This window comes from Hypanus sabinus, chromosome 16 (assembly GCF_030144855.1).
Source record: "Hypanus sabinus isolate sHypSab1 chromosome 16, sHypSab1.hap1, whole genome shotgun sequence".
Lineage (NCBI taxonomy): Eukaryota > Metazoa > Chordata > Chondrichthyes > Myliobatiformes > Dasyatidae > Hypanus > Hypanus sabinus.
In genome coordinates, this window is record NC_082721.1 from 381,490 (window position 1) to 400,914 (window position 19,425).

The window sequence follows — 19,425 nt, forward strand, 5'->3', positions numbered from 1 at the left end:
GTAACATGCTGTTTAAGAAAACTATCATGGATTCATTCTATGATGTCCTCCACAAGACTGGCTCGACCAACTTGATTCACCTAATCTATGTGCAAGTTAAAGACCCCATGATAACTTCTGTTCCATTCTTACATGCTTCAGATATTTCTCTGTTTATTGCCTGTGCCACTGTAATGTTATTATTTGGTGGCCTATAGACAACTCACACCAGTGATTTTTTCCCTTTACTATTCCTAATTTCTAACCATATGGATTCAACATTCTGCTTCTTACATCTTAGAGCGTTTCTCACCATTGCCCTGATCTCATTCCTAATTAAGAGCAGTACCCCACCTCTCTTACCTTCCTGCCTATTCTTCCATATTACCTGATACCCTTGGATATTTAATTCCCAATCTTTTCCACCCTGCAACCATGTCTCTGTAATGGCCACTAAATCATACCCCTTTGTACTGATTTGTCCCACAATTTCAGACCTTGTTTCGAATACTACAGGCATTCAGATAAAATGCCCTTACACTCATTGTGCTTTTAAAATCTTGTAATTTTTGTCTCTTTTGCACATGTCTTTTCTGCATTCCACCTTTCCTTTTCTCTTTCTTAACTTTTGCTTTTACTTTATCTTTATCTACACTTTTCTCCTTTGCTTTATCCATACTTCTCCAATCTGTTGAACACACTCCTCTGCTATTTAGTTTAAAGCCTTATCCATAGCCCTAGTTATGCAATTCTCCAGGATCCAGGTCCCTTCAGATATGATTACACTCAGCTTCTGGCTAATACAGATTTGAATCCAATGGGAACAAACGTCTTCATTTCTCTGTCTAACAAAAGTTTAGTTTTGACATTTCCAACTAGTCCCAAGTTCCAGATTTGAAAGATTGTTTTTGCTCTTGGGATAAGGAAGAATTTCCTGATATCATCTCAGTGCAGTATAGCCTTGAATTTCTACCCTTTCCTTAGACTTTACAAACAAAATAACTAAACTTGTCTCTTGCCTTTTATACTTTCTATACTTCTATTGCCAACCAATGAGAATCACTGTGGAGCAGAATGAGAAATTGAGGTGGTGTGTTGTGGGAGACAGCAGCAAGCTGGCTGCTGGCGGTGTGCCCAGAGACGCGAGTTCTTTGGGCACAGAGTTCAAAAGAGACTTTTAACATCGTAAATCAGCAAGTTGTTTGTTATGTCTCCTCTCTCGCTGAGAAATGGAGACATCTCTTTTTCCCTTATAAGGGAGAGACAAGAGAACCTGTGGTATGTCGAATTACTGGGTGAAGGAGTAGTCTTTGGGATCCTACAAGTCTGTGTCTTTATTGATGCTTTGCTGCATGCTTGAGTGCTCATGGGGGTGCTGTTTTTTTGCTGGTGGGGGGATCATTGCTTTGCTGCTGTTTATACTTGGGGGGGGTAGCTGGGAGGTGCAGAATCAGAAAGGATAGCAAATACGGTACTCAAGGTGTTGTATCTAAATGCACGTAGTATAAAAATAAGGTGGAGGATCTTGTTGCAATATTGCAGATTGTTGGATATGATGTTGTGGCCATCACTGAATCATAGCTGTAGGGTGGTTGTAGTTGGGAGCTGAACGTCCAAGGTTGCACGTTATATCGGAGGGATAGGAAGGTAGCAGATGAGTTGGTGTGGCTCTACTGGCAAAGAATGACATCAAATCAGCAGAAAGATGTGACACAGGACTGGAAGATGTTGAATCCTTGTGGGCTGAGTTAAGAAACTGCAAGGGTAAAAGGGCGATGATGGCAGTTATATCAAGGCCTCCCAACAGTGGCTGGGAGATGGACCACAGGTTACAACAGGAAATAGAAAAGGCAAGTCAGAAGGGCAATATTATGGTTGTCATGGGAGATTTTAACATGTACATGGATTAAGTTGGTAATGGATCTCAAGAATGAGTTTGTTGAATGCTTGAGATAGTTTTTTAGAGCAGTTTGTCATTGAACCTATTAGGGGATCAGCTATACTGGATTGGGTGTTATGTAGTGAACTGGAGACGATTAGGGAGCATAAGGTAAAAGAACTAGTGATCACAACATGATTTTGTTCAATCTGAAATTTGATAGGGAGAAAGTAAAGTCTGATGTAGCAGTATTTCAGTGAGGTAAGGGAAATTACAGTGATATGAGAGAGGAGTTGGCCAAAGTAAATTGGAAGGAGCTGCTGCAGGGATGTCAGCAGAACAGCAATGGAGTGCATTCCTGGGAAAAATGAGGAAGGTGCAGGACATGTATATTCTAGAAATTAAGAAATACTCAAATGGTAAAATAGTACAACCGTGGCTGACAGAGGAGGTCAAAGCTATTGTAAAAGCAAAAGAATGGTAATTTGTAAGGTGTGTTCAGGAAGATTTCCTGACACAATATGTAGATAAGCCTACAAGAGGCAGGGAAAGGATTATAGGGTACAGGAACCATGGTGTACAAAGACTGTTGAAAATCTAGTCAAGAAGAAAAGAAAAGCTTAAGAAAGGTTCAAAAATCTAGGTAATGACAGTGATCTAGAAGATTATAAGGCTAGCAGAAAGGAGTTTAAGAATGAAATTAGGAGAGCGAAAAGGGTCCATGAGAAGGCCTTGATGAGCAGGATTAAGGAAACTCCAAGACATTCTGTAAGCATGTGAAGAGCAAGAGGATAAGATGTGAGAGAATAGGACCAATCAAGTGTGACAGTGGAAGAGTGTGTATGGAACCAGAGGAGATAACAGAGGTACTTAATAAATACTTTGCTTCAGTATTCACTATGGAAAAGGATCTTGGCAATTGTAGGAATGACTTGCAGCGGACTAAAAAGCTTGAGCATATAGACAATAAGAAAGAGGATGTATTGGTGCTTTTGGAAAGCATCAAGTTGGGTAAGTCTCCAGGACCGGTCAAAATGTACCCCAGGCTACTGTGGGAAGTGAGGGAGGAGATTGCTGAGCCTCTGGCGATGATCTTGCATCATCAATGAGGATGGGAGATGTTCTGGAGGATTGGAGGGTTGCAGATGTTGTTCCTTTATTCAAGAAAGAGAGTAGAGATAGTGCAGGAAATTATAGACCAGTGAGAGCCCATGCTATATCAGGAAAGTTACTAACATGGTTAGAGCATTGGCTGATTGTTAGGAAGTGAGTGGGAATAAAAGGATCCTTTTCTCATTGGCTGCCAGTGACTAGTGGTGTTCCACAGGGGTTGGTGTTTGGACCACTTCTTTTTATGCTGTATATCAATGATTTAGATGATGGAATAGATAGCTTTTTTGCCAAATTTGCAAATGATACAAAGATTGGTGGAAGGACAGGTAGTGTTGACGAAACAGGTAGGATACAGAAGGACTTAGACAGATTAGGAGAATAGGCAACAAAGTGGCAGATGAAATACAATGTTGGAAAACACATGGTCATGCAGTTTGGTAGTAGAAGTAAATGTATGGCCTATTTTCTAAGTGGGTAGAAAAGGCAGGAATCTAGATGCAGAGCAACTTGGGCGTCCTTGTGCAGAACACCCTGAAGGTTAACTGCAGGTTGAGTTGGTGGTGAGGAAGGCAAATACAATGTTGGCATTCATTTCAAGAGGTCCAGAATGTAAGAGCAAGGATGTGATGCTGAGGCTTTATAAGGCACTGACGAGTCCTCACCTTGAGTATTGTGAACAGTTTTGGTGTTCTTATCTTAGAAAAGATGTGCTTGCATTGGAGAGGGTCCAGAGGGGGTTCACAAGGATGATTCCAGGAATCATACAAGGTTTATCCAGGAATCATCAGGGTATTCATATGAGAAACGTTTGATGTCTCTGGGCCTGTACTCACTGGAATTCAGAAGGATGAAGGGGATCTCATTGAAACCTTTCGAAAGTTGAAAGGCTTAGACAGAGTTGATGTGGAAAGGATGTTTCCCATGGTCAGGGAGTCTTGGACAAGAGGGCACAGCCTCAGGATAAAAGGGTGCCCTTTCAAAATAAAGATGCGGAGAAATTTCCTTAGCCAAGGGTAGTGAATTTGTGGAATTTGTTGCCACATGCAGCTGTGGAGGTCAGGTTGTTGGGTGTATTTAAGGCAGAGATTGATAGGTTCTTGATTGGACATAGCATCAAAGGTTATGGGGAGAAGTCTGGGAAACGGGGTTGAGGAGAGATTTAAAAGAAAAGGATCAGCCATGATTGAATGGCAGAGCAGACTTGATAGGCCAGATTGCCTAATTCTGTTCCTATGTCTTATGGACTTTGGTTCTAACATTTAACTGTGTCATTCTTTGGGGCACTCTTCTGTTTTTGTGGATCTTTGCAGAGAAAAATTATATCAAGATGTATATTGAATACATTTATCTGACATTAAATGTACCTTTGAAACTTTATAAACATTTGGATTACCTCAGAGTAGTTCCTGTGGGAAGGGTCCAATACTTTCAGTAAAACCTCCATCTGGAAAAATTCGTTGTTTGCATTCACCTCTCTTGCTCCTTTGAAGATCTTTGTAAAGGAGCCTTGACCCAGACTTTCACCCTGTTAGGAAAGAAGGAAAACATGAACATTAGCTCAGCTGCCTTGCATTCTCACCTTGACTTGGATAAGCTGGAAGTCACTGTATTCCTACTTCTGCAATTTCAATGCTATGGCAGTTATATGTTCTTGGGTCTAGATGACAGTAATCACAGGTTAAAAATGCAGGCAATTCACATCCATCTGTAGGGCATTCAGTCCATAAGATATAGAGGCTGAATTGGCCCATTGAGCCCATCGAGTCTGCACTACCAATTCACTATGGCTGATCCATTTCCCTCTTTGTCCAAATCTCCTGTCTTCTCCCCATATCCCTTCATGGCCTGACTAATCAAGAATCTATCAACCTCTGCCTTAAACATACCCAATAACTTGGCCTCCATAGTTGGCTGTGGCAACAAATCCACAGAATCACCACTCTCTGGCTAAATAAACACCTGTTCATCTCTATTGTAAATGGATATCTCTCTGTTCTGAGGCTGCATGCTCAGGCCTTAGAATCTCCCACCATAGGAAACATTCTCTCCACATCCACTCTACCAAGGTCTCTCAGCATTTGATAGGTTTCAATGAGTTGCCCCCTCATTCCTCTGAATTCTAGTGAGAAGAGGACCAGAGCCATCAAACACTTCTCATCTGATAAGCCTTTCAAACCCAGAATAACTTTCATGAATCTCCTTTGAACCCTCTCCAATGTCAGCACATCCTTTCTTAGATAAGGGGACCAAAACTGCTCAGGATACTCCAAGTGAGGCCTCACCATTGCTTTATAGAGCCTGAGAGATGGCATGGTAGCATAGTGATTAACAGAATGCTTTACAGTATAGGTGACACGGGTTCAATTCTGGCCTGTAAGGTATTTGTATGTTCTGCCCGTGACTGAGTGGGTTTCCACTGGATGCTCCAGTTTCCTCCCACAGTTCAAAGATATACTGGTTGGTAAGTTGATTGCTCATTATAAATTGTCCCGTGATTGGGCTATCATTAAATTGGGGGATTGCTCGGCAGTGTGACCAGAAGGGCTGAATGTTGCCAGGTCTGGAGGACCTGAGTTATAATGAAAGATTGAATAGGGTCAGATTTTATTCTTTAGAATGTAGAAGACTTATGAGGGGTGTAGATAAGGTAAATGCAAGCAGGCTTTTTCCACTGAGGTTGGGTGGGACTACAACTAGAGGTCATGGGTTAAGCGTGTAAGGTGAGAAGTTTAAGGGGAATATGAGGGGAAGCTTCTTCACTCAGAGGGTCATGAGAACGAGCTACTGGAACAAGTGGTGCCTGTGAGCATAATTTCAATGTTTAAGCAAAGTTTGAATATGTACATGGACATTAGTGGTATGGAGGGCTAAGGTCCCGGTGCAGATTGATGGGAGGAGGCATTTTTTATGACATCATAACCACCATCTCCACCTGCAAATTAACTTTTAGGGAATGCTGCATAAGGATTCTCAAATACCTTTGCAACTCAGATTTTTGAATTTTCTCTCCATTTAGAAAATATACTATTCTTTTACTTCTGCTACCAAAATGCAGAACCATACAGATCCCGACATTGTATTCCATCTGCCTAAGTCCTTCTGTAGCCTCGCTGCTTCCTCAACACTACCTGTTCCTGAAATTTGTGAAGCTAAAATCAGATGTATCAGTATTACAGTGGAGTAAAGGAAATTACAATGTCACATGAGAGGAGTTAGAAACATAGTGCCAAACATTTACGTACTTTAGAAATTACCTAGCGTTACCCATAGCCTTTTATTTTTCTAAGCTCCATGTACCTATCCAGGACTCTCTTAAAATACCCTATTGTATTGGCCTCCACCACTGTCACCGGCAGCCCATTCCATGCACTCAGTATTCTCTGTGTAAAAAAACTTACCCCTGACATCCCCTCTGTACCTAGTTCTAAGCACCTTAAAACTGTGCCCGCTCATGTAAGCCATTTCAGCCCTGGGAAAAGGTATTTGACTATCCACATGCTCAATGCCTCTCATCATTTTAAACACCTTTATTAGGTCACCTTACATCCTCCACCACTCTAAGGAGAAAAGGCCAAGTTCACTCAACCTATTCTCATATGGCATGCTTCCCAATCCAGGCAACATCCTTGTAAGTCACCTCTGCACCCGTTTTATATTTTCCACATCCTTCCTGTAGTGAGGTGACCAGAAATGAACACAGTGCTCCAAGTGGGGTCTGAGCAGGGTCCTATATAGCTGTTACATTATCCTTCAGCTCTTAAGCTCAATCCCATGGTTGATGAAGGCCAATGCACCGTATGCCTTCTTAACCAGAGTCAACCTGTGTAGCAGCTTTGAGTGTGCTATGGACTCGGACTCCAAGATCCCTCTGATCCTCCACACTGCTAAGAGTCTTACCATTAGTACTATATTCTGCCTTCAGATTTGACCTACCAAAATAAACCACCTCATACTTATCTGGGTTGAACTCCATCTGCCACCTCTCAGCCCAGTTTTACATCCTATCAATGTCCCGTTGTAACCTCTGACAGCCCTCCACACACTCTACAGCACCCCCAACCATTTTGTCATCAGCAAAATTACTAACCCATCCCTCCAATTCCTCAACCAGGTCATTTATAAAACTCATGGTGAGAAGATCCCTGAGTCACTGACCTCCATGCAGAATGTGACCCATCCACACCCTTTGCCTTCTGTGGGCAAGCCAATTCTGGATCCACAAAGCAAGGTCCCCTTGGACCCCAGGACTCCTTACTTTTTCAATAAGCCTTGCATGGGATACCTTATCAAATGCCTTGCTGAAATCCATATACACTACATCTACTGCTCTACTTCATCAATGTGTTTAGTCACATCCTCAAAAAATTCAATCAGGCTCGTAAGGCACGACCTGCCCTTGACAATTCCTAATCATATTATGACTCTCCAAATGTTCATAAATTCTGCCTCTCACGATCTTTTCCATCAACTTACCAACCACTGACGTAAGACTCACTGGTCTATAGTTTCCTGGACTATCTCTACTCCCTTTCTTGAACAAGGGAACAACATCTGCAACCCTCCAATCCTCCAGAACCTCTCCTGTCCCCATTGATGATGCAAAGATCATTGTGAGAGGCTCAGCAATCTCCTCCCTCACCTCCCACAGTAGCCTGGGGTACTTCTCGTTTGGTCCTGTTGACTTATCCAACTTGATGCTTTCCAAAAACTCCAGAACATCTTCTTTCTTAATGTCTAAATGCTCAAGCCTTTCAAACCGCCGTAAATCATCCCTACAATCGTCAAGGTTCTTTTCAGTAGTGAATACTGAAGCAAAGTATTAAGTATCTCAGCTATCTCCTCCAGTTCCATACACACTTTTCCACTGTCACATTTGATTGGTCCTACTTGCTCACGTCTTATTCTCTTGCTCCTCAATAGGTTAGGACCAATGCATGGGGAAAACAGAAATAATTCAAATATAGCATGCAACAGAGATGATAGAAAGGCCAGGCAGGAAATGCAGCATAATCATAGCCAGTGGGATGAGTTATAATGGGAATAGAGGCATGGTTCAGTTAAAACAGAAAGCAAAAAATATTGGACTGAAAGTGTTATGTTTGAATGCACACAGAATAAGGAATAAAATGGATGATCTTTGAATTCAGCTGCAGATTGGCAAGCATGATGATGTGGCCATCTCTGAAACTTGGCTAAAACTTGCCATTGGGAGCTAAACATCCACGGATATATGGTTTATTAGAAAGATAGGTTAGTAGGTAGAGGGGGTGCTGTGGCCCTGTGTATAAGAAATAATATTAAATCATTAGAAAGGGATGACATAGGATTGGAAGAATGTAGAGTCTCTATGGAGTGAGTTAAGAAACAGCAAGGGTAAAAGGACCCTAATGGCAGTTGTATTCAGGCCTCCAAACAGCATCTGGGATGTGGATTACAAATTACAAAAGGAGATAGAAAAGGTGTGCCATAAGGGCAACATTATGATAATCATTGGGGATTTTAACATGAAAGTGGATTGGGAAAACTAGGCCAGTACTGGACCTCAAGAGAGATAATTTGTAGAATGTCTAAGGGATAGCTTTTTAGAACTGCTTGATGTTGAGCCCACTAGTCCCAATAGTGCTGGATTTGGGGTTGTGCAATGATCCAGAGGTCATATGAAAGCTCAAGGTTAAGGAATCCTTAAGGAACAGTGATCACAATATGATCAAGATTACTTTGAAATTTGAGAAATAGAAACTAAAATCCAATGGAGTAAAGGAAATTACAATGGCATGAGAGAGGAATTGGCCAAAGTTGACTGGAAAGGGACACTTGCAGAGCAGCAATGGCTGGAGTTTCTGTGAAAAATGAGGGAAGTGCAAGACAGATATTTCAAATAATTAGAAATTTTAAAATGGAAGAAAGACACTACCATGGCTGAAAAGTAAAGTCAGAGCCAAAGTAAAACCAAAAGAGAGGGTCTACTAGAAAGCCAAAGCCAGTGGGAAGATAGAGGATTGGGAAATTTTTAAAAACTTGCAGAAGGAAGGGGTCATTAGAAAGGAAAAGATGAATTACAAAACGAAGCTGGTGACTAATATCGAAGAAGATGCTAAAAGCTTTTTTAAGTATTTAAAGGTTAAAAAGGAGTCGAGGGTAGATATAGGACCAATAGAAAATTACACTGGAGATATTGTAATGAGAGATGCAGAGATGGCAGAGGAACTGATTGCGTATTTTGCATTAGCCTTCACAGTGGAAGACATCTGCAGTATATTGGGAAATGAAGTATGTGCAGTGAAAATTACAACTGAGAAGGTGCTCAGAAAGCTTAATGGTCCGAGGGTGGATAAATCTCCTGGATCTGATGGAATGCATTCTCGGGTTCTGAAAGAAGTAGCTGGAGAGATTGCGATGGCATTAACAATGATCTTTCAAGAATCGCAATTTAAGAAGGGTGGGAGGCTGCAGAAAGGAAACTATAGACCCGTTAGTCTGACATCAGTAGTTGGGAAGTTGTTGTAAATGATTGTTAGGGATGAGATTATGGAGTACCTGGAGACACATGAGAAGATAGGACAAAGCCAGCATGGTTTCCTGAAAGGAAAATACTGCCTGACAAAACTACTGCAATTTTTTTGAGGAAATTACAAGCAGAGTAGACAAAGGAGATGCAGTGGATGTGGTATACTTGGATTTTCAGATGGCTTTTGACAAGGTGCTGCACATGAGACTGCTCAGCAAGTTAAGATCCCATGGAATTATAGGGTAGTTACTAGCATGGGTGGAGCATTGGCTGATCGACAGAAAACAAAGAATGGGAATAAATGGATCCTATTCTGGCTGGCTGCCGGTTACCAGTGGAGTTTCACAGGGGTCGGTGTTGGGACCATTGCTTTTTACAATGTATGTCAATGATTTGGAATATGGGATTAATGGATTTGTGGCTCAATCTGCCGATGATACAAAGATAAGTGGAGAAGCGGGCAGTGTTGAGCCCTTGGATAGTTAAGGGGAATAGACAAAGAAGTGGCAAATGAAATACAATGTTGGGAAGTGTATGGTCATGCATTTTGGTGAAATAAATAAATTGGTAGGCTATTATTTAGACGGGGAAAGAATACAAAATGAGGGATACAAAGGGACTTGGGAGTCCTTGTGCAGGATGCCCTAAAGATCAACCTCCAGGTAGAGTCAGTGTGAAGAAGGTGAATGCAATGTTGGCATTCATTTCTAGAGGTATAGAATATAGGAGCAAGGATGTGATGTTGAGGCTCTATAAGGCCCTCATGAGATCATATTTGGAGTATTGTGTGCAGTTTTGGGCTCCTTATTTTAGAAACGATATTCTGACATTGGAGAGGGTTCAGAGAAAATTCATGAGAATAATTCCAGGAATTAAAGGGTTACCGTATGAGGAATGTCTGGCAGCTCTTGGGCTGTATTCCTTGGAGTTCAGTTGAATGAAGGGGGATCTCATTGAAACATTCCGAAAGTTAAAAGGCCTGAACAGATTAGATATGGCAAAGTTATTTGCCATGGTAGGAGAGTCCAGGACAAGAGGGCATGTCATCGGAGGTGAAGTACGTCCATCTAGAACAGAGATGTGGAGAAATTACTTTAGTTAGAGGGTGGTAAATCTATAGAATTTGTTGCCACGAGCAGCTGTGGAGTCCAAGTCATTAGGTGGATTTAAGACAGAGATAGAAAGGTTCTTGATTAGCCAGGGCATCAAAGGGTATGGGATGAAAGCAGGGGAGTGGGGATAACTGGAAGAATTGGATCAGTTCATGATTGAATGGCAGAGAAGACTCAATAGGCTGAATAGCCTACTTCTGCTCCTATATCTTATGGACTTGATTGCTTGGAACATAGAAGACTGAGTGGAGATTTGATAGGGATATGCAAAATTATAAGGCATATAGAAAGGATAAATGCAAGCAGGCTTCTTCAACTGAGCAAGCAGGCCAGGCAGCATCTATAGGAAGAAGCGCTGTCGACGTTTCGGGCCAAGACCCTTCAACTGGACTAACCGAAAGGAAAGATAGTAAGAGATTTGAAAATAGTGGGGGGAGGGGGAAATGCAAAATGATAGGAGAAGACCAGAGGGGGTGGGATGAAGCTAAGAGCTGGAAAGGTGATTGGCGAAAGTGATACAGAGCTGGAGAAGGGAAAGGATCATGGGATGGGAGGCCTCAGGAGAAAGACAGGGGGGGGGGAGCACCAGAGGGAAATGGAGAACAGGCAAACAACTAAATATGCCAGGGATGGGGTAAGAAGGGGAGGAGGAGCATTAACGGAAGTTAGAGAAGTCAATGTTCATGCCATCAGGTTGGAGGCTACCCAGCCGGTATATAAGGTGTTGTTCCTCCAACCTGAGTTTGGATTTATAAGGTGTTGTTCCTCCAACCTGAGTTTGGATTTATAAGGTGTTGTTCCTCCAACCTGAGTTTGGAGGCCAAACACAGTAGTTAGAGCTGCATGTATTGAAAAATGGAGGCCCAGCTCTTTTTGGATGTGAATGGTTGAGAAAAAGCCAACTAGACTGGCACTCAATCAAAGCTCTCAGTGCAGTATCAACAGGCAACTACAGCCCAAGTGGCAGCACTAAGCAGAGGCTGTCATAGCTGCTTAATGCCAATCAGAAGCTGTTTGAGAAGGGAATAGATAAACAGATTAAAGACTGGGCCAAAAGCTGTTTGGGACGCCAAAAAGTTCAAAATGCACCCCCATATTACACCTGTGGGAGTGGCTATCTTCATCATGGTAAAAAGTACATATGACTTTGCTGGGCCAATTAATTACAAATATAAAACACAAAATAATTGATTGCTTTAATTTTCACCTCCCTTCAATATAACACACTAAATCATCACTAGTGTAGCCAACTGGTTTTAGAAGTCACATAATTAGTTAATTGGAGATCTGTTTTTTAGAAATCTGAAATCAAGGTGCTTCAATTGAATGTAGTATAATACACTATGAAGACCAAACAACACTCTAAACAACTCTGCAAAAAGGTTATTGAAAAGCACAAATACGAAAACTGCAGATGCTAGAAATTCAAGCAACACACACAAAATGCTGGTGGAACGCAGCAGGCCAGGCAGCATCTATAGGGAGAAGCGCTGTCGACGTTTCGGGCCAAGACCCTTCGTCAGGACTCAAAATGCACAAGTCAGGAGATGGATACAAGAACATTTCAAAGTCATGAAATATCCCTTGGTGTACTGTTAAGTCAATGATCAAGAAATGGAAAGACCATGGCACAGCTGTAATGTCCCTAGAGCAGGCCATCCTTGAAAACTGAGTGACCATGCAAGAGGGGGACTAGTGAGGGAGGCCACCAACAGACCTATAAAAACTCTAGAGGAGCTACAAGCTTCAGTGGCTGAGATGGGAGAGACTGCACATACGACATCTGTTGCCCAGGTGCTTTACCAGTCACAGCTTTATGGGAAAGTGGCAGAGAGAAAGCCACTGTTGAAAAAAAACTCATGTGAAATCTTGGCTAGAGTTTGCCAGAAGGCATGGGGAGACTCTCAGGTCAGCTGGAAGAAGGTTCTATAGTCTAATGAAACCAAAATTGAGCTTTTTGTCCATCAGACTAAATGCTATGTTTGTCATAAGCAAACACCTCACATCATCCAAGACATAACATCCCAACTGTGAAGCATAAAGGTGGCTGCATCATGCTGTGGGGATGCTTCACCGCAGCAGGGCCTGGAAGGCTTGTGAAGGTAGAGGGTAAAATAAATGCAGAAAAATACAGGGTAATCCTGGAGGAAAGCCTGATGCAGCCTGCAAGAGAACTGTGACTTGGGAGCAGATTTATTTTCCAGAAAGACAATGACCACAAGCATAAAGCCAAAGCTACACAGGAATGGCTTGAAAACAACAAAGTTAATGTCCTGGCATGGCCAAGTCAGAGTCCAGATCTCAATCCAATTAAGAATTTGTGGCTAAACTTGAAAAAAGCTGTTTACTCACGATCCTTGTGCAATTTGACAGAGCTTAAGCAGTTTTGTAAAGAAGAATGGGGAAAAATTGTGGCGTCTGGATGTGCAAAGCTGATAGAGACCTATCCACTCAATTACAAACTCAAGGCCATAATCGCTACAAACTTGCATCTACTAAATACTGTCTTGAAGGGGCTGAATACTTATACAATCAATTATTTTGTGTTTTATATCTGTAATTAATTTCTTTCACTTTGTAGAGATCTGTTTTCACTTTGACATGAGTCTTTTTCTGTTGATCAGTGTCAAAAAAGCCAGTTTAAGTAATTAAATCCGCTGTAATCCAATGTTGCAAAACAATAAAACATGAAAACTTCCGGGGGCGGGGGGAGTGGTGGTGGATACTTTTTATAAGCACTGTGTAGCTAGTTGTACACAGGAATTCAGGGCAGGAAGGGAGCTCAGGCTGGGATCCACTAAGTTCAATTGAACTTAGTTCATTGTGCCACATTGTGTGATGTGATAGCTGGAGTCAGAGGTCAGTTTAGAATAGTTTCTTAAAGGAGGAGAGAAATGTGTGAATGTCCAGCAGGGGAGTTGCTTCTTGTACAACTCATAGCACTGAAACTGATGTCCAGGGAGCACATAATAGTCAAACTATTCCTTAGTCCACTCTCACAATAGTGAAGCTGACATCTAGCAGTCACTAACACTGAGATGTGCCTAGGTCTGAACTTTACAGGGAAATATACAATCCAATTACGTCATCTCTGTTTGTGTGAAGTCAGGCAGTGCACATTAGGCTTTCACTTCTCTAGAGATCACTTAGGCCACTGAAGGTCAAGAAGTTTCTAGCCATTAATTTGAAATGGCACGGACTCTGTTTGCTTTCTGATGTAACTTCCTCATTGTGTGACGAGCTTGATGTCCATGTGACCACTCCTTATCATAACTCACCCCACCCTGACCTTCCTGCTCACAGACTCAGAAGAACCCTGCTGACCACTGGCTTCTTTGTCCCATCCCACAGCCTGATCCTGGTTGTGTGCTCCTTTGTGAAGGAATGGCTTCCCCTGTATCCTGTCTGCTCACATCTCAGGCCTTACATGCTGCTGAATTCAGACCTCCTCTAACAGGTTATTGACTCACCAAGGCTACAGATAATGGTACTCATTTCATTTTGTGGTAGAGAGTTAGATTAATTGGACAACCATGTCTGTGCTAACGCTTTGTGAGAATGCCCCAGAACTGATCACACTGTGTTTGAGTCTTACTCCCTCCATTGCTATCTAACTCTCATGAATTCTATCCCAAGTACTCTACAGGACAAACCATTCTCTGTCCAATAAAAGAACCCTCTCAATAAAACCCTTCTAGTCCTGACAATTTTTAATTAATGTCTAAACATTCTGATTTTCAGCACAGATTTCCTCCACAAAGACTTTTCACTGTTTGTACATTCCTGCCAAAGGCTGTGCTCTTCTACACAAACCTGTTCATCTATGTTCCTCATCGCAAAATCAATATTATTAATATGGCTCCAATCCATTCTTTTCAGAGGTCAACACTAGAGACCCTTTATCTTCCTGCCTTCCATTCCTCATTACAGCCAAGGCCTTATCTGCTGTCCTAAGTGATTGAGGAAGATTCAGGGGACTATTCATTCATTCAGAAGAAGAATATTGAGTTCTGCATGAAGTTTGGGTCAATAGTTACAACTTGGCCAATTTCACTATAAATAGATTCAATGGACACAGGAACACTGGTGGTTTGGGCAGGAAGTTTGTTCAAATTAGACCATAAGACTGTAAGACAAAGGAACAGAATTAGGCCATCTGGCTCATCAAACATTCTCTGCTATGGCAGAGGCATCTCAAACGCATCTCTTCCATTTCCCGCACATCTGCCCTCACCCCATCGTCCCACCACCCCACTCGGGATAGGGTTCCCCTTGTCCTTACCTACCACCCCACCAGCCACCTGGTCCAACGTGTAATTCTCGGTAACTTCCACCACCTCCAGCAGGATTCTACCACCAAGCACATCTTTCCCTCCCCCCCCCTTTTTCTGCTTTCTGCAGGGATCACTCCCTACGCGACTCATGTCCATTCGTCCCCCGCATCTCTTCCCACCGATCTCCCTCCTGGCACTTATCCTTGTAAGCAGAACAATTGCACACCTGCCCTTACACTTCCTCCCTCACCACCATTCAGGGCCCCAGACAGCCTTCCAGGTGAGGCAACACTTCACCTGTGAGTCGGCTGGTGTGGTATACTGCATCTGGTGCTCCCAGTGTGGCCTTTTATATATTGTTGAGACCCAACGCAGACTGGGAGACCATTTCGCTGAATACCTATGCTCTGTCCGCCAAAGAAAGCAGGATCTCCCAGTGGCCACACATTTTAATTCCACGTCCTATTCCCATTCTGATTTGTCTATCCATGGCCTCCTCTATTGTCAAGATGAAGCCACACTCAGGTTGGAGGAAAAACACCTCATATACCAGCTGGGTAGCCTCCAACCTGATGGCATGAACATTGACTTCTCTAACTTCCGTTAATACCCCTCCTCCCCTTCTTACCTCATCCCTGATATATTTAGTTCCCCCCCCTCTTTTTTTTCTCTCTTTCTGCCCATCACTCTGCCTGTTCTCCATCTCCCTCTGGTGCTCCCCTCCCCCTTTCTTTCTCCCTAGGCCTCCCATCGCATGATCCTTTCCCTTCTCCAGTTCTGTATCCCTTTTGCCAATTACCTTTCCGGCTCTCAGCTTCACTCCACCCCCTACGGTCTTCTCCTATCATTTCGCATTTTCCACTCCCCGTCCTACTTTCAAATCTCTTACTATCTTTCCTTTCAGTTAGTCCTGACGAAGGGTCTCAGCCCGAAACGTTGACAGCGCTACTCCCTATAGATGTTGCCTGGCCTGCTGTGTTCCACCAGCATTTTGTGTGTGTTGCTCTGCTATTCAATCATGGCTGACCCTATTTTCCCCTCCTCAACCCCATTCCCCGGCCTTCTCCACGTAACCATTGTTGCTGTGTCCAATTAAGAACCTATCAATCTCTACTTTAAATACACCCTACAACTTGACCTCCACAGCTGCCTATGGTAACAAATTCCACAAATTCATCCTCTCTGGCTAAATTTCTCTGCATCTCTGTTTTAAATGGACAGACTTCTATCCTGTGGCTGTACCCTCTTGTCCTAGACATCCCCACCATGGGAAACATCTCTTCCACATCTTCTCTGTCCAGGCATTCAAAATTCAAAATGTTTCAATGAGATCTCCCCTCATCCTTCTAAATTCCGGCGAGTACAGAGCCAGAGCTATCAAATGTTCTTTCATTCCCTGGATCATCCTTGTGAACCATCTCTGAACCCTTTCCAATGTCAGCAATTTTTTGCTGAGATGAAGAACACTAAACTTCACAATATTCAAGGTGAGGCCTCACCAGTGCCTTATAAAGCTTCAGCATCACATCCTTGCTCTTGTGTTCTAGACCTCTTGAAATGAATGCCAACATTGCATTTACCTTCCTTAACACCCACACAACATGCAAGTTAACCTTTAGGGTGTTCTGCACAAGGACTCCCAATTCCCTTTGCATTTTAGATTTTGGAATTTTCTCCCCATTTAGAAAATAGTCTACACATTTATTTCTACTACCAAAGTGCATGACCATGTATTTTCCAAAATTGTATTTCATTTGCCACTTTCTTGCCCATTCTCCCAGTCTAAATCGTTCTACATCCTACCTGTTTCCTCAACACTACCTGCCCCTCCACCAATCTTGGTATCATCTTCAAACTTGGCAACAAAGCCATCTATTTCACCATTTAAATCATTGATATACAGCATAAAAAGAAGCAGTCCCAACACTGACCCCTGTGAAACACCACTAGTCACTGGCAGCCAACCAGAAAAGGATCTTTTTATTCCCACTCACTGCCTCCTTCCAATTAGCCAGTGCTCTAACCATGCCAGTAACTTTCCTGTAATACCATGGGCTCTTCGCTTGGTAAGCAGCCTCATGTGTGGCACCTTGTCAATGGCCTTCTGAAAGTCCAAATATACAACATCCACTGCATTCCCTTTAACTATCCTACTTGTAATCTCCTCAAAGAATTCCAACAGGTTCGTCAGGCAGGTTGTTTGCTGAAGGCAACCATGCTGACTTTGTACTATCTTGTCCTTTGTCACCAAGTACTCCATGACCACATCCTTAACAATTGAGTCCAACATCTTCTCAACCACTGAGATCATGCTAACAGGTCTACAATTTCCTTTCTGCTGCCTTTCTCTTTTCTTAAAGAGTGGAGTAACATTTGCAATTTCCCAGTCCTCTGGCACTAGGCCAGAATCCAATGAATTTTGAAAGATTATTGCTAATGCCTCCACAATCTCTAACACAACTTCTTTCAGAACCCTAGTATGCAGTTTATCTGGTCCGGGTGACTTACATACCCTCAGGACTTACAGATTTTTGTGCACCTTCTCCATTGTAATCATAACTGCACCCACTTCTTGTCCTTCTCACACTACAACATCTGGCACAATACTAGTGTATTCCACAGTGAAGATTGTTGCAAAATACTCATTTAGTTCATTTGCCATCTCCTTGTCTCCCATTATTAGTTCTTCTGCCTCATTTTCTAAAGGTCCTATATCCACTCCCATATCTCTTATATTTTTACATGAAAAAACTTTTACTATCTACTTTGATATTCTTTGCTAGCTTGCTTTCATATTTCATCTTTTCCCTCCTAATGATTCTTTAGTTGCTCTCTGCAGGTTTTTAAAAGCTTCCCAATCCTCTATCTTTCCATTAATTTTTGCTTTGTTGTATGCCCTCTCTTTTGTTTTTACATTAGCTCTGACTTCCCTTGTCAGCCACAGTTGTACTATTTTGCCATTTGGGTATTTCTTCATTTTTGAAATACATCTGTCCTGTACCTTCCTCATTTGTTTCAGAAATTCATGCCATTGCTGTTCTGCTGGCATCCCTGTCAGCAGCTTCTTCCAGTTTACTTTGGCCAACTCCTCTCTCATACCACTGTATTTTCCTTCACTCCACTGAAATACTGCTACATCAGACTTTACTTTCTCCCTATCAAATTTCAAGTTGAACTCAATCATAATCACTAATCACCTCCGGTTCATAACATAACATTCAATCCAGTATAGCTGATCCCCTATTAGGCTCGACGACAAACTGCTCTACAAAGCTATCTCATAGCATTCAACAAACTCTTTCTTAACATCCATTACCAACCTGATTTTCCCAATTGACCTACATGTTAAAATCTTCCATGACTTTCATAACATTGCCCTTTTGACATGCCTTTTCTATTTTCAGTTGTAATCTGTGGTCCACATCCCAGCTACTGTTGGAAGGCCTGTATACAACTGCCTTCAGGGTCCTTTTACCCTCAGTTTCTTAACTCAACCCACAAGGGTTCAACATCTTCAGATGCTATGTCACATCTTTTTACTTATTTGATGTTATTCTTTACCAACAGAGCCACGCCACCCCCTCTGCCCACCTTCTTATCCCTCAGAGACAACATGTAACCTTGGACATTCAATTGCAAACTATAACTATCCTTCAGACACGATTCAGTGATGGTCACAACATTATACCTGACTATCTGTAAAAGTGCAACAAGATCATCCACCTTATTTCTTATACTCCGCGTATTGAGATATAACATTATGAGTGCTGTATTTGCTACCCTTTTTGATTTTGCACTGACACTTATCCTGCTGGATGCTCCTATCATCTGACAGTCTGGTTGCGTGCTATCTTTGCTTTTTTACCATCGGTCCTATCCTGAGTCCCTTCATTCTGGTTCCCACCCACTTGTCAAATTGATTCAAACCCTCTCCAACAGCTTTAACAAACCTGCCCGTGAGAATAAGATGTTTGATAAGGTATCACACATGAGACTGTTTAAAAAGATATAATCCTATGGCATTACAGGAAAGATGTTGGCATAGATAGCCAAATGGCTGACACACAGGAGGCAGTGAGTGGGAATTAAAGGGGCCTTTTCTGGTTGGCTGTTGGTGACTAGTGGTGTTCCTCAGGGGTCAGTATTGGGACTGCTGCTTTTCACATTGTTTGTCAATGATTTAGATAATGAAATTGATGGCGTTATGGCCAAGTTTGCATATGATATGAAGATAGGTGGAGGGGTAGGTAGTGCTGAGGAAGCAATGCGATTACAATTGGAAGAATGGGCAAAAAAGAGGCAGAAGGAATGCAGTGTTGGGAAATGTATGATAATACATTTTGGTAAAGGAACAATAGTGCAGACTATTATCTAAATGGACGGAAGTTTTAAACATCAGAGGAGCAGAGGGAATTAGGAGTCCTTGTGCAAGACTCTCAAAAGGTTAACATACAGGTTGAGTATGTGGTAAAAATGGCAAATGCAATGTTGGCATTTATTTCAAGGGGAATAGAATATAAAAGCAAGGAGATAATGTTGATGCTTTGTAAGACACTAGTC

General features: G+C 42.2%; 1 protein-coding gene across 1 annotated transcript in view; it reads right to left on the bottom strand.

Annotated features, from left to right (window-relative positions):
- LOC132405933 (tyrosine-protein kinase JAK2-like) overlaps positions 1-19,425 on the bottom strand; it is a 194,124-nt gene that overhangs the window by 71,238 nt on the left and 103,461 nt on the right. Inside the window, exon 12 of the mRNA XM_059990935.1 lies at positions 4,365-4,496. Coding sequence (XP_059846918.1) covers positions 4,365-4,496 — 132 coding nt within the window. The remainder of the gene's footprint in view (positions 1-4,364; positions 4,497-19,425) is intronic.